Raw genomic sequence first — 15,096 nt, forward strand, 5'->3', positions numbered from 1 at the left:
GCCAAGCAACCCCATGTTTAAAAAAAGCAACAACATGCCAGTCTTACCTTGTTAGAGGCCATCTCGCTGACCGAGTGCCGGGTCTGCAGGGTCTCCAGCTGGTCTAGGCACCAGTCAAGTTCCTCCAGCGTCTCGGTGGCCAGCTTCTGGTAGGCCTCTTCTGTGGGGAGAGAGGGGAGTGAAGGGTCAGTTCTGAGGCCCTTTAGTGGACTAGCTGAGGCTCCCAGCAAAGGGCCCAAACGGCCATACAGTGCCATGTTGAGGTGTCCTGGCTGGACGCATGGGTGGTTCTTCATGCTGTGCTCAGACCCTCCACGGTGAACGTCAAGGCTCCCAAAGTGAGCCGAAAAAAAAAAAAAAAAAAACTCCCCAGTAAAAAAAAAAAAAGAAAAAAAAGGTACAGAACCTCAGTCAGAATGGTAATCCTCAAGTGGCAAAGTGGAGCCACAGGCCGCAGTCAAATTTCTAATAGGAACAGTGTATCCCTAAAGAAAACACAGAAAGGGCCCACACATGCGCGCACACACACACACACACACACACACACTTACTCACTCACACACAAACACACAGACAGCGATGTATCCAGAGATCTAAGGTCCAGTGTGCTGTTAAGCGCAGAGCGAGTGTCCCAGTGCTGGAGTTGCTTGCTGCTTGTGAGCAGGCCCATCTCTGCCCAGCAGCTCCTGCTTTACATCCACAAGCTTTACATCCATACAGACCAGCCAAGAACAACGGCTAAAGGCATGATGTCTGAGCAAGACACACAGACATACACACACACATACACACAGTGTATTAAGGGCTGATGCCAATAGATGAACGGTCTCTTCTCTGTCTCTTGTCTTCCAGGAGTAATAAGGGATGAAATACCAAAGAGTAAAAAAAAAAAGTCTGCAGCTGTGTGTGTGTGTGTGTGTGTGTGTGTGTGCTATCACAGCGGATGCCCTGTGTGTACGGGGGGAGGCCGTGGCGCGTCGCTAGCCGAACGTGAGCAGAGCTTCCCTCTAAAACAGGAGCCTGAAGGCTGCCAGTGCTGCGCTGTGGAAGGAGAGAGCAAGCTGCAGCCAAACCATGGCTTGGAGTATAGTACAGGATTCAATGAGGAGGAAACAAGAGGAAGAATTTGCTACATACAATGAATAGGATATGGTCTTATAATTATGTTCAGATGATCAAAACTGAACCAGTAAGATAGAATAAAATAGATTATGGTGCTCCTGTTTCAAATTTGGACTGCAGTAGATAAAAAAAAAAAAAATTAATTGGAAAAAAAAAGTAAAAAAGTAATTAAATAAATGAAAAAACAAACAAACAGTTGAATGATTTGTGTAAGTGGTGTTTTCAAAAACAATTAGTAGAGGGGGCCACCTGAAATGTGTTCTTTCTTTAATTAAATATCATCCTTGGGGAATAGAGTGATGCATGAATTTTTTTGAATATTTAAGTGCTTTATTAAAACACTAAAATATATTTCTAATTACATTCAAAATGTAAGTCATGAAACATTCCCACTGATCAATTTCAATGAAACTGTGGGACACTTTCCTGTTCTCTAAAAAGAATATCTGTGTGTCGTAGTGAAATGATAATTAAATGATCGGTTACTCGTTTTTTTTCCCCGAGTGCTAGTGCACGCTGGCATGTGTAAGTTGCAAACCTTAGACATGGAGCACAAAAAGCACATGTTCACTCATCTAACAAAGCTTGGATTATCCCTGTCACTTTCTTTCCTCCTTCCTTCCTCTTTCTCTTTGTCTCAGTCTCTCGGCTTCTCTCTCTCTCTGCTACGCAGGACTGGGGTGCCACTCTCTGAAAGGGACTGCACTGACGTCAATGGCATTCTTCTCATGCTTAGTGCGACACCAGACACCAGCACGAGCGAGGCCACTGGCTCCGTGGACAGCAGGGCTGCTGAGATATTTCGAAATGGATCTCGAAGATCCGGATTGGGGACTCAGAATATTCCGCTGACTACACAATGTTAATCAATATAACATTAACTGTCGAATAATTAAGTGTATTTACTTTTAAAGATGTAGCTCATTTACATAAACTTAACTGAAAACGATTAGCTGTCACATACAGCAATCAGGCATAACTTTATAGCCACCAATTAAGCATAACATTAAGACCACCCGCCTAATATTGTGTTGGTTCTGTCAAGCAGTAACAGCATTAACTTCTTCAACAGTAGCTACAGTAGCTCTTTTGTTGATTCGGACCACTCGAGTTTTGGTCGTCCATGACCCTGTCACCGATTCAACATTGTTCCGTCCTTGGACCACTTTTTATAGATACTGAGCACTGCAGACTGGGAAAAGCCCACCAGAGCTGCAGTTTTGGAGTTGCTCTGACCCAGTCGTCTAGACATCACAATTTGGCCCTTGTCAAATTTGCTCAAATTCTTAGGCTCGCCCATTTTTCCTGCTTCTAACACGTCAACTTTGAGAACAAAATGTTCACTCGCTGTCTGATATACACAGTACCACATACTAACAGGTGCCATGATGAAGAGATAATCAGTGTTATTCACTTTACTGGTCATAATGTTATAATGTCATAATGTTATGCCTGATTATTGTTTTTGGTCCCACTTTATCGCAATTTTCAATTTTCCACGTAACAATTTTATCGTGAAAAATCTAAACTTATAGTGAATTGTTTTTATGGATTTTTATGCTGAAATAAGGTAATTTAATAATAAAAATCTAATTATTAATTAAAAAAATGAAGTAAAAGTATACCTAAAATACCTTACAGTGTGCATCACACATTTACACAAGACAATGTAGTGCTGTGTACAAAATTGTGGTGCTAGGATTGTAAAAATCTACATTATACGGCTGGAGGAACAAGTCTGGTCAATCAGAATGGGCCATTCATTTAATCAGGCTTGTGATTGGCTCTGACATAAAAAAGGGGGCAGAATTGAAGACATACATTACCAAATTTAGCCAATGAAAATAAAGAATGCCGTGATATGTAGCTTTAACTCAGACTCTTTTTTGACGTCATAGGAAACGTCAAACAATAAACAAGCAGAGAAACTATGCATAGGCTACGCTACAGTACTGTACTGTACATTACTCACTATAAATGTGATATTTCTACAAATAAACAAAAAATTCATCTCGCTATATTCTTGCATATGTTTTCTGTGTATGTTTAATGAATGTTGGAGGATGATTTATGGCTTAAACAATTAAAAAAATAAAATTTGGGGTAGCGTCCATTTTAGCGGGCAAAATTCATTTTCCGCAGTCAGTTTTGGCACGTAACTACCGCGATAAGCTGGGGACGACTTTACTATGTCTGGTAAAGGAAGAGAGGTAGCTTGTTGTGTGTATAGAAAACCAAGTGGAAAGGGAGTAAGGCCAGGAACATTGGAGGTGGGTTTAGACTGTTCTATTATGGTGTGGATGGAAAGAGAAATGGTGTAGGGGTGATTCTGAAGGAAGAGTACAGTAAGAGTGTAGTGGAGATGAAGAGAGATTCTGATAGGGTGATAAACGTGAAGATGGAAGTTAAAGGGGTGATGATAAATGTCATCAGTGCTTATGCTCCACAAGAGGGTTGTGAGATGGAGGAGAAGGAAATAATCAAAAGAATCAAAGATTGGTGATTGGAGCAGATTTCAATGGCCATGTCGGTGAAGGGTAGGTATGGCCTTAAGGAGATGAGTGTGGTAGGGCAGATGGTGGTAGATTTTGCTAAAAGGAAATGGCAGTGGACATGCAGGTAGTTGGTTTGAAAGAGGTGTATGTAGAGGACAGAGTAGTATGGTGTGGCGACCCCTAACGGGAGAAGACGAATTCTACTTTTGTATACTGTTCAGTTAGTGCTTTGCTTAATGCTAAATAACATACTTTCTAAGAGCTATACAAAAACCAGTTCATGTTAATTTTCATGTTAGCTAGTTAACCTTAACTAATGTTAAAAGCATCAAACAAATTAACATTAAACCAAACACCAACTTATTGGGGCTGGTGAGGTAGCTCATATTTATAGATGAAAGTTTTTGAGCAAATCGACTGACGTTTGTATGACTTTTCCAAACTGTTGTCAGAACCACTTATGGCAGGAAAGGTCAGGTGTCCCAAGACTTTTCTACATATATTGTTTATAATTATGCTTATTATACTTATAATTTTCTCTAAGCTCATATTAGATATGGTATGCAAACAACACCAACAGAGCTGTTCAGAAATGCCAAATTGTCCCTGTACTGTCCTGTATTACTAGTTAAATATTCCTCAATGTGCCAAACCTATGCATAACTCAAAATAAGTATTATGAAAGAAAAATTGTCAATGTTCATTTAAAGCATGTTTTTATAAGAAAATACAACAGGCTTCGCTGTGTTTTCGCAAGCATGATATTTGCTTATATGAACTAAACTGGCAGGACTGCTGAGGAATCACAAAGCCTGTACTCTACACTTTTCCCTGCCTGTAATATGCTCCCAAACATAACATGAGTCATCGCATAAAAAGTTTACACTAACCACTAAGAATGATTCATATAATATTTTAGCTTCAAGTTAGTGATCCAGCTAAAGTTGGTAGAGTTATGATGGGTCAGGTTAGCTAGCTAATCAACTTTAACCAAAACACCAGGTAGTTACAATAGTTCGATTTACGATTTTACGATCTTATGATGACGATAGCGAACCGAAATAAAAAAATATATATTGAAATTTTCACGCAGTATCTTCATTTTCGTATGATATGTTGGGACACAGCCTTACTCTCTGCAGCGATCGACAGGTTTCAGTTGTCTCAATGTTTTTTTTTAAGTTAAATTATTAACAAATTACAGTATACTACCACATACTGATCATTCTTTAAAACGCCTAAGTAGGCTAGGCCATGTCTCGATTTCCAAGTTACAATAGGGTCATTGGAATCCACCGTAACTCGGGGACTTCCTGTACTTTTATTCTGTTGTTCTCCAGGGCTGCACTGCTGGACTGAAAGCGTGACACCCCTGACCTGATCATTGTGCTTATATAAGCAAAGAATGCTGACCTTACACTGCTGTTCTTCCTCAGAGTTGCTTAATGCATATTTATTCACACCACAGCCGCCATCTCTGCTCCAGGTTCTTATTATAATTGTGCTATGAATAGCCCTAGGTACATAAGCTAATCAATACAATGACAGGTGTGTCATAAATCGATAACTCCATCAGTCAGCAGAAAGTCGTTTCTTATCACAGACTCTGTCAGGCTTCTGGTGTCAAAGAGGTTTTACAGCAGTTATTTTTAGGCGTAAATGTGTAATGAGGTTCAAAATAAACCCTTTTATTGCTTTTTTTTCAAAAGTTGCCAATCAAATATCGCCAGATATCACGAGTAATCCCTGATTCAACACGGGCTTGTGTGACATTTATCCTACTTCAAGGGTATTGATGTTGTGACGAGAATGAATCTGAGTCTTGAACAAAATATAGTTTTAATCACTTCTCACAAATCCACACAATTACACCATAATATCTGAAAGTTTTTAAATGAATTTAGATTTGCATTCTTTTTCTTTTTAATATGGAATTCAGTGTAGTTTATGTACTGATTATTTTTCTTTCATACAACTCTCTCTCTCTCTTTCACAAATATAAAATTGTATTAGTAGTGCTCTACTTCTATCATTAGATTCTATCATAAAATTCCTTTCACTAGCATTGTTTACAGCATTAATAAACCAACTTTAAAACGAACTATTTATAGCGCTAAGTGCTTGTTCTATCTATGAATAAAAATAGTTTCACAACAACCAGTCTGCTAATGCCTTAATATATTTTGCGGCAAAAGAATGGAAAAATCCATAATTGCATCTGCTCTTTGTGTTTCAAAAACTACTGATTTTATTTTGGTCATTGTATTTGGTAATTTGTTTTGATAAGCCTTTATATTCAGTTCGAGATGAAATATAAAGGTATTGTGTGTTTTAATGTACTTTGTTGACTTTATATACAATATTCACTGCTTCAGTCCATGTCTCGCACCTTCAAACGAATGCAGAAAATAATGGCATTTCCCAGCACTGCCAAATTCTCTATTCTGATTGGTTGGAAAGTGTTGATTAGATTTCACGAGGTTCTGGCTGCACGCCAAATCACAGGTTTATATTAATGTGCTTGTTCTAAATACACTGGTGATTTCATAGTAACAGTTCATTCACAGAGAGTTAAAAAGCAGACACTTGCAAAATTTAGAGCTGATAAACAGAAAATTATTTCTTGTTATGCAACACACAAAAAAAGTGTTGCGCTTGCAATAATGTATTTTCAGATGAATATTTATTTTACGATGTTAGGAGACTCAGTGGTAGGCATTAATCTGTCAAATGTTTTTTTAGATTCTTTGTAAAACTTTTTTTTGACTTTTTAACTTTGAGAGAAACTGGTGCGGAAACGACAATGAATAGGTTTTATGTGTTAAGTGTAAATATAAAACATACAATGTGATATTCCTAATAATTATAATAATAATAATAATAAATCGTTTGGCTGTAATATAAGATCCTGACTTATGTTTACGACTGCATTATTAAAACTATAATAACCCTGTTGTTTATAAAGTGCTTTTCCAGCAGCAGGACTGAGAAAAGGAACGTGTGAAATGCTGGGGTAGCGTGTGACATGAAACGCCGTCCTAAGGAGGCCATGCAGGTTTGATAACCTTTGGCTGGCCTTGCTGTATTTATACTGAGAGCCATGTGCTCTCACACTTCCTCCTGGTTTTAAGCTTCAGACCACACATCTGGCCAGGAAATATATTCATCATGACAACAAATTGACCGGATTTGTTTTTTTGTACGTTTCTTATACACACAAACACAAAATATGTTGGAAGAAAGGCTAAAGATAGCACACCTGTATATGTGGTCTTTGTGATGGGTGGAGGGTTACACATGGGTGATCTCCTGGAGGAAAGAAGACAAATATGTAAGAATTACAACTTCAATTAAATTCCACAGAGCTGCTACTTATTTGCCCTGGAGATTACAAATAAGTCAAATAAGCAACTGGCTTCAAAGCTGCTGGAGTATAAATATTTCTTCTTTTCCAAAACTATCGAGTCATTGTTAAAAGTTCAAGAGGAATCATAATTATATTTATCCTGTCACCAAAAAAAAAGAAAAAGCAGTACAGTAGGTCCGGTTACAACAGGATTAGGGCATATCCAATAAATCAATCAGTTGAATGAACTGTTTACTTGTTGGAGGTTCTTTCTTGCTGTACATTTGTCAGTGCTGAGAAATTATTTCGTACAGTTCTCAAACTAGCCAGGACCTGAAAGAAAAGAACATGACAAAACATGACACAAGTTTTCAAGAAGCATGCATACTGCACTTTAAACAATTAAACCTAGTTGAAAACAATTCCAATTCCACTATTGAGCCAACATATAATAAGAATAGTTAATAATATTCAGATGCATTTGAGCTAAACCTAAAAAGCTAAAAGAGGAAAAAAGCAGTGCTTTATTGAAGAAACATTGACCTACCTGTGCAAAAGGGGTAACAATCATGTCATCTCCATGTCTACATAGTGGGGAGAAAAACAGTTTTAATGAGTAGTCATATAAAATAATATCAGCAACCATTTGTTTACCAAGAATTGCTATGTCTGATCCAGTATTACAGTTTTAGGTAGAAAATCTAAACATGACATTGACATTACATAAAGCACAATAACATTTCCACCATTTTTCAACTATTCAAATATTAGGCTCATTAATTACATGTGTACAATAAGCCATAGAGCTATGTATTCCTGAGTCTTCCACACAATGTTATTTATAGACTTGTTTTTCTCAGTTATCCTTGTTTGGCTTAAACAAATCAGTCAATGCAAAGAACTATAAGAATTGAATTATTTAAGAAACCACTGGACGGAGGCACACATTATATGAAGCTATGTTCTTTCTTAGTTCTGCTCACATGTCACTGGCGATGGAGGAGTTTCTCGACATGGACTTTGGTGAGAGGTCATAGTCGCTGTCCGAGCGGTACAAGAACGACTCCCTCCGTTGGCTATGGACGAAGTTGGCCTGCAGGATGAGACCTGACCCAGGGCTGGCCATTGGGTCCAGCGGGCTGCGTCCTGACGATGTGCCATTATCCACATCAAAACTGCAAAAAAAACATCATAAGTGAACAATTGAAATAAACATGAACACTTTTGGTACAGGGATACACTCAGGATAAAATCTAAACCTAAACAAGCTATCATCATTTTAAAATCTGTCAAGCATTCTAAGAAAAATTAAAACAAATTGTTCCAGAGTGCTGTTTAATTCTGAATTCAGTTTATATCATTTCCTATTTTCTGTGTTATATGTCATTTCTATAGGAACCACTTCCAAAACAGTACAGTAGACACCCCACATAATATGCATATACAGTGGGCAAAAAAGTATTCAGTCAGCCACCAATTGTGCAAGTTCTCCCATTAAAAAAGATGAGAGAGGCCTGTAACAAGTTCGAGCAGGTGCCATTAATACAGGTAACAAATGGAGGACAGAGGAGCCTCTTAAAGAAGAAGTTACAGGTCTGTGAGAGCCAGAAATCTTGCTTTTTTGTAGGTGACCAAATACTTATTTTCCACTATAATTTGCAAATAAATTCTTTAAAAATCAGACAATGTGATTTTCTGGATTTATTTTCTCATTTTGTCTCTCATAGTTAAAGTGTACCTATGATAAAAAGAATTACAGGCCTCTCTCATCTTTTTAAGTGGGAGACCTTGCACAATTGGTGGCTGACTAAATACTTTTTTTCCCCACTGTAACTATTATACAATTATCATTTGTTTACAATGAAAAACCTCTTTTAAGGAGATTTAAATTCAATTTTTAATTATTTAACATTTCCAAAAGGAGTCAAAAACTTACAACAGAAACTAATGAACAGTAACAGTAACACGTCCTCACTTTTCTTATTCCTTACACAAGTTCCTAGAAAAAAATGTTGCATGCTAATTTTCTTAATACTTAATGCTTCAAAATAACCTGGACTGAGGTCTAATGACTTTCCAGGCCAGGGTGTGGTCTCGGAATGTGGGATAGACTGTGTTTGGATATAAAACACAAAAGGCAACTGATGACCCTGTTTAATGCCAAAATCCATTCGTCCAGGTGTCCTATTGTGTGTACAATACAGAGATACAATAACAATGAGTAGATGCAACAAATATTTTGTCTAGGGAGCTTATACCAATGGTGCTTTGAAACAAAAATCCCATACATTAAATAAAAAAACACTAACATATAGGTATTATGATAGATAATGCCACAAAGCAAGTAAGTCCTGTTTTGACCAGCATCAAATCAGCAACATGCAGAACAAAACAATACCCTTCATCACATTTCACTATGTTCATGCAAAACAGCTTATCTGTAAATCTAAGAGAGTCGAAGAGAAAAATACAGTCCAGTCGATGGATTATTATTAATTCACTGAGGCATATTTTTAAGCTTTAGGATTTAAATCTACTAAGTAACAGTGTAACTAGGAAACTTATTTTAATCAGGATTTAAACAGCTGAAAAAATAGAGGCTTGTTCATTCATTATGAAAAAATGCAAGAAATTGTAATATAATCCTAGCAAAAAGCTGCTACGAAACTTTTTGAATACTTTCGGTAAATAAAGACCTGTTTAATGTGACTTCAAAGCACACTGAATCAAAATTATTCGTCTTATTAATTGAACAAAATACCCATTAAAAGCTCCTCGAATAAGGCCACATTTTATTTCCAGAACACTCTATTTTCATTCTAACTTATAATAAAAAAAAATCTCTGTTCCGATGAAGTTCCTTTGCAGGAGACGTTTACTGCTTATTTACGTTTACTGCTTACTGCGCACTTCCTCGCAACCAGTTTGCACCCCCATTAATAATCGGCCGTGCAGCAGTTACCAGGGCTGACCCAGAACACCCAGAGAGCATTTGCACAATCTCAAAGCTCCTGGGATTCCCTCTGGTTTGATGTGGGGCGTGACGCGGCATTACGTCTCTCTCTGTTTCTCACTTAACTCCCTGGCGGACCTCAGGCTTGTAGTCACCGTGATTACACATGCGGGTGGAGCTCAGGCCGCTATTGGCTAATACTGACTAATCCACTCTGCTTGACGTGTTCAGATAGAGCTGAACAATGCACACCAGTGCTGCAAAATGTGACCACGTGCAGGGGTCCTCCATGGACGTCACTACTACGGGGATGACGGCAGGCTTAACTAGTGTTATGCCTGGGCTCAGTGAAAACTTTAGCTAGACATATGTAAGCATTTTATACTATATCCCATATCTGATATGAGCCATACTGCAGAGCTTAATCGTGTTACACAAGTAAATCCGTCTGTGTGCATTATGCCTACGCAGGCTTACATTAGCCTTCCTCCAAAACATTAATGGAATAACAACAATATGAGATGTACATGTTCAGACAAGACCTTTTTGGTGCCTGAAGTTTGCTTTCTCAACTGCTGCTGAAAGAAGAATGTATGTAATTATGTGGACAAAAGGTCGGACATCGTAAGCTTTGTATGTGCTTTTCGAACATCACATTCCACATTTAGTCTTCTTTTGCTGATAAAATAATCTCCACTCTTCTGGGAAGATGTTCCACAAGATTTTGGAGATTTGTGCTCATTCAATACAGAGCTCTATAGCAGGCCACTCAAGATCTTTCACTCCAACCCATGCAAACCATATCTTCGTGGAGCTCATTTTGTCTAAAGGTCATGCTAGAACAGGTTTGGGGAAAAATGTAATGCTACTGCATCCAAAGACATTCAATACACTTGTGTGCCTCAAATTTTGTGGTAACTGTTTGGGGAAGAACCACATTGACTAGAAAAGTCAGATATCCCAATACTTTTGTCTTTATAGTGTTTAATTAAAAAAAACAAGATGTCCACTTTCCTAAACTGTGATATCAATAAAATCAAAGGCAGGAGGAATGCACAGTAGTAGGAAAAGCAGATTGCAGCAATGGAAGTAATCTGGGTGGCAAAGTTTTGACTTGGTTCTGTGCAACTTACTTTTTGCAAATAATGTTAATATAAAATAAAATAAAAATACTGTGACTTTTTCATTATTTCGATTGAAATGTGCCTTTTTAAATTCTCATCAGAAATTTGTCTAGCAAAATTGTAGTACTTCAAAATATAAATAAAAAAGACAGCTACCTTTCTGATTTGTATTTTGTTTTACATTTATTTTTAGTGCATTGTTCAGAAAGTGGTAATCCCACACAAATTGCTGTGAAACGAAGAGTTAAAAAATTTTGCCTATGCTATTATTAGAACATAAAATGTGGGGACACCACAGCCTGTCATGTTTCATTCCTTACTTATCAGCTATAATCTGAACTGAAACAGCGTGCTAGTATCAATCCAACATCCTCTTGCCTTTACTACCACATCAGAAGCAGCCCTGAACCCTGAATGATCTCACAGAATGACCTTTAAAAGCATTAACTGAATCTTTGACATGGAGTTAAATGCACAAGCGCAGAAATAACGCACTGTTCCTTCTCTGTCTCCTTTTCCTTCTCTCTGTTTAATTGCAGTTCATCCCTGGCAGAGTGAATATGAAGTGATGGCCTCTCTCTTTTCCTCAAACAAGGATTACTGCATGCTTCATTCCAGGTTGGGTTACACATTCACTCCGACTGGGTTAAAAACACGGCACTGTTTGTTCTTTCGGCATCTTCTCCTTGAGAGCTTGATACGCTGATAGAGACACACACCAAACGAAATGTCTTCTCTATTTGATTTGAGTGCAGACTGACCCTGACCTTCTGCCTAACAGATTTGGATTAGAATTAACAGCAAAGATCACTTGGACGGGGCTGAAATGGCCTTGCCATGCGTAAAAGCACATTCCCTATTATTATGTAAAATAATGGCATCAGACAGAGGTTTTTACAGGCAGTCGACTCAGCTGTAGGGCACAAACTTTTACAACAAAAAAAAGATTATTTTTTATTGTGCACAACACATTTCCTATTTACTGACTGGATGCAGAGATTTTTAGATTTTTTTAACTTATTACCACAAGAACCAATTTTATTAAAAATGTCGACATTAAATTCCAGGAGACAGTATTTATAGACATGATAACTTGATCACTTTGGGTTTGCAGTTCCACTTCTCTTACACGATTAAAAAACCACAGAACTCTGTGGCTCCTGAGAACACATTGAGAACGACAGATACAAGAGACTCGAGCTGTTACAGTGGAGTTAATACACCAAACCAGCTGAAATAAATCACTGTTATAAAAGGTCACTGTGGATTCCCGGGAATGCAGCTCTGTATTTGAAAGTAACCAAACTGTCTCTACGTTTTCTTTTTAAATACACTGTAATTGGTAGATTATTGGATCTCTGATTACTAGGTTGTGAGTTATGCTACTACTATGCTGCCAATGTTGGGCCCTTGAGCAGGGCCCCTATAAGCTTCAACTGCTTATAGTATAAACGAGATAACTGTAAGTTGCTCAGGATAAACAAAGACCAGTGTCCACAGAAATGACCAATTGCTGATGCCAAATGTTTACCCTGCTCATATACTGCTCTGGGTTGTTTTAAACCTAGAAAGCATTCTCAGCTACATTTACAGACCACCAAACTCTGTTATCAAATGCAAACTGCATATTTCTACATACAGTAATTCATAGATGCATTCAGTCTAGTGCAAAAGTCTGGACACACTTAGGACAATATACATGTTTTCAGTAACATATTTCATTAAATTTGTTAAAACACATTATTGTATTAAAGTGTCATAATGTCTAAATGAATTCACTAAGGTTCACTAAGGTTGCGGGGCTGCGTCCAAAATGTGCGGATTTACGGAACTCGCGGTGGTCTTAGAACGTAAACCCCGGCGACTTCTAGGGGACCACAATATATGTATATTGCAAAACATAATGTAAAAACAACAAATGTTTGTATTCCCTCTTCTAAATGTGCTAAAACTATTTTCTAATACTGTTAACAATGCCACCATCTCTCCTATTCTGTTCTGGTTGTAATATTTACTCCACATGCTACACTGCTGTCATGTATTACCTCATTTATATTCGAGCTGTAGCATGACCAAACCTTTATTTTACACCATTTGACTGTTGCATTCTTTTCTTGTTCCAGGCGCCATTCTGCTATTAACTTCTAGTACCCTTAAAACTTGGGGGTGAAAATACTAAACTCTACAATACATACAATATCCACCTCCACATTTTCAATGTCTTCTATTCTACTCTACTGGTTCAATTTTGACATTGTGAAGAAAAAAAAAAGATTCTCCCTTCTACAAATGATGATGAAATGAAGCACACACGGCACACATGGCATTAGTTAGCGATGTTTCAGGCATGTGTTAGCTACTAGCCATCACCATTTTGCTTTTTATCGTCATGGTGACACTGAAATAAACGATAGAATTAGCCTAAACAAGGAAAGGAATGCAATGTGGTTTAGCTCGCTGATTCTGGCATCAAAGTAACAACTTTTATGCAACTCGTCCCTTGTCATCAAATCTCAATTTGCAACAAAATAACCAAAAACTTTTTTCAATTATTGTTTATTATCTTTACTTTGAAAAGTCTGGACAACGCTATTAGATTCGGTTTAATAAAGAAATGCCCTATTTTTGTGATACGAATCATCTTCCAGGAGGAAATGGGTGGATTACATCCTGTCAGGAAAAATGTAATCACGTTCGCATATCTGACAAGACAACAACTTAACTCTTTCAGCAGCTGCTATTTATGTAAACGCACATACCTTTTGGGTAAAATCAAAGCAAGGCAATAATGGTTTTCTGGCATGTATCCTGCCCCCAAACTAAATACATATATATAAGTATCTACACCATGTTTTTAAGTTTCCTTTACACTAGCACATAGCTAGATGCAACACCTTAACCTGTCCTTACTGTAGTAGCAAAACAAGTGGCTGATAGCTGTTTAGAAACAAGACAAGTGCAGAAATTCAACAGCTTCTTTATTATGGCCAACTAATAGTCATTAAAAACGATCTCATGCTCAAACACCGGAAATCATAACCAGGGTGACGATGCACATAAACATACATAAACAATGAGCAAGAGTTCCTAAGTTGACACAGGAAGATGAGGGTATAAACAGACTACTAACTAATCACCATCCACACAGTGAATAGGTGAAAACAATCACTGACAAGTCACAAGCATGTTACAATCAAAACATGCTTAGCTTTGCACTCAGAAACTTTGTAACATAACATTTATGGCGTTTGGAAGTTGCGCTTATACAACTTGACATTGTTTGAAGACTGTTAGTGACTCAGCTGTTCAGACATTAAGGGGAAGTTTGTTTCACCACCTCGGTGTAAGAACAGAGTAGAGTCTGGAAGCATGTCTTACCCTAAGAGATGATGGGACCAGTGGAGCAGTGGTTTAGGATCGGAGGGAGCGTAGTGCAGTATGGGGGGGTGAGATAAGTGCGGAGACATTCAGGACATTTTACAGTAATATTCACTCACTGTTCATGAAAATATTAACAGTGTAGAGCAGCCTGTTGACTTTATTGCCATTTTTCTATGTCGATTGCTTCTGAATTCTTCTTTTTACATCTCACTGTGTCTCATTATTAAACCAGGGAAATAACTCAGGTAATATATCAGTAAACCCCAGACTAAAAACTAAGCACAGAGTTTATCCCTATTTAAAAAGATTATTCATGTGATCATTCAATTAAGAATATTTAAGCAGCAATATTGTGACAATACTTTAGACTCGTATTAAGTGTTGATTTCAGTACTATAATAATCCTCAGCCCTTTTTAAAAAAAAAATCTTTTACAAGAAAATTCCTTCTTCAGTCTGCATTTTCTATCTTCCTTGATCATGTCTGGCTCAAAGCCATACACTTTCGTTTAAACGAAGTGGTCTAGACTCTGTAAATAAACCCGTTTCCTGTGAAACATCTGGCACGCCCAGAGGTGTGAACAACATGTAGATAATTTACATAATGTGATTAATGAGCTAAAAAAATCTACTTAAGTGTGTGCGCAGGTCAACTCTGAATACGCGTAACTTTCCA

At 37.6% G+C, this 15,096-nt stretch overlaps 1 protein-coding gene across 8 annotated transcripts in view; it reads right to left on the minus strand.

The window, feature by feature from the left end:
• Nucleotides 1–15,096, minus strand: part of pde4d (phosphodiesterase 4D, cAMP-specific) — a 168,714-nt gene that overhangs the window by 19,822 nt on the left and 133,796 nt on the right. For all 8 annotated transcript variants that reach the window (XM_083555344.1, XM_083555345.1, XM_083555343.1 and 5 more), the window contains 5 exons: nucleotides 7,947–8,138; nucleotides 7,511–7,547; nucleotides 7,220–7,296; nucleotides 6,877–6,926; nucleotides 48–160 (listed from right to left, as the gene is read on the minus strand). In XM_083555344.1, coding sequence (XP_083411470.1) covers nucleotides 48–160; nucleotides 6,877–6,926; nucleotides 7,220–7,296; nucleotides 7,511–7,547; nucleotides 7,947–8,138 — 469 coding nt within the window. The remainder of the gene's footprint in view (nucleotides 1–47; nucleotides 161–6,876; nucleotides 6,927–7,219; nucleotides 7,297–7,510; nucleotides 7,548–7,946; nucleotides 8,139–15,096) is intronic.

The sequence above is a fragment of the Silurus aristotelis genome (assembly GCF_946808225.1).
Source record: "Silurus aristotelis genome assembly, chromosome: 11".
NCBI classification, from domain to species: Eukaryota; Metazoa; Chordata; class Actinopteri; order Siluriformes; family Siluridae; genus Silurus; species Silurus aristotelis.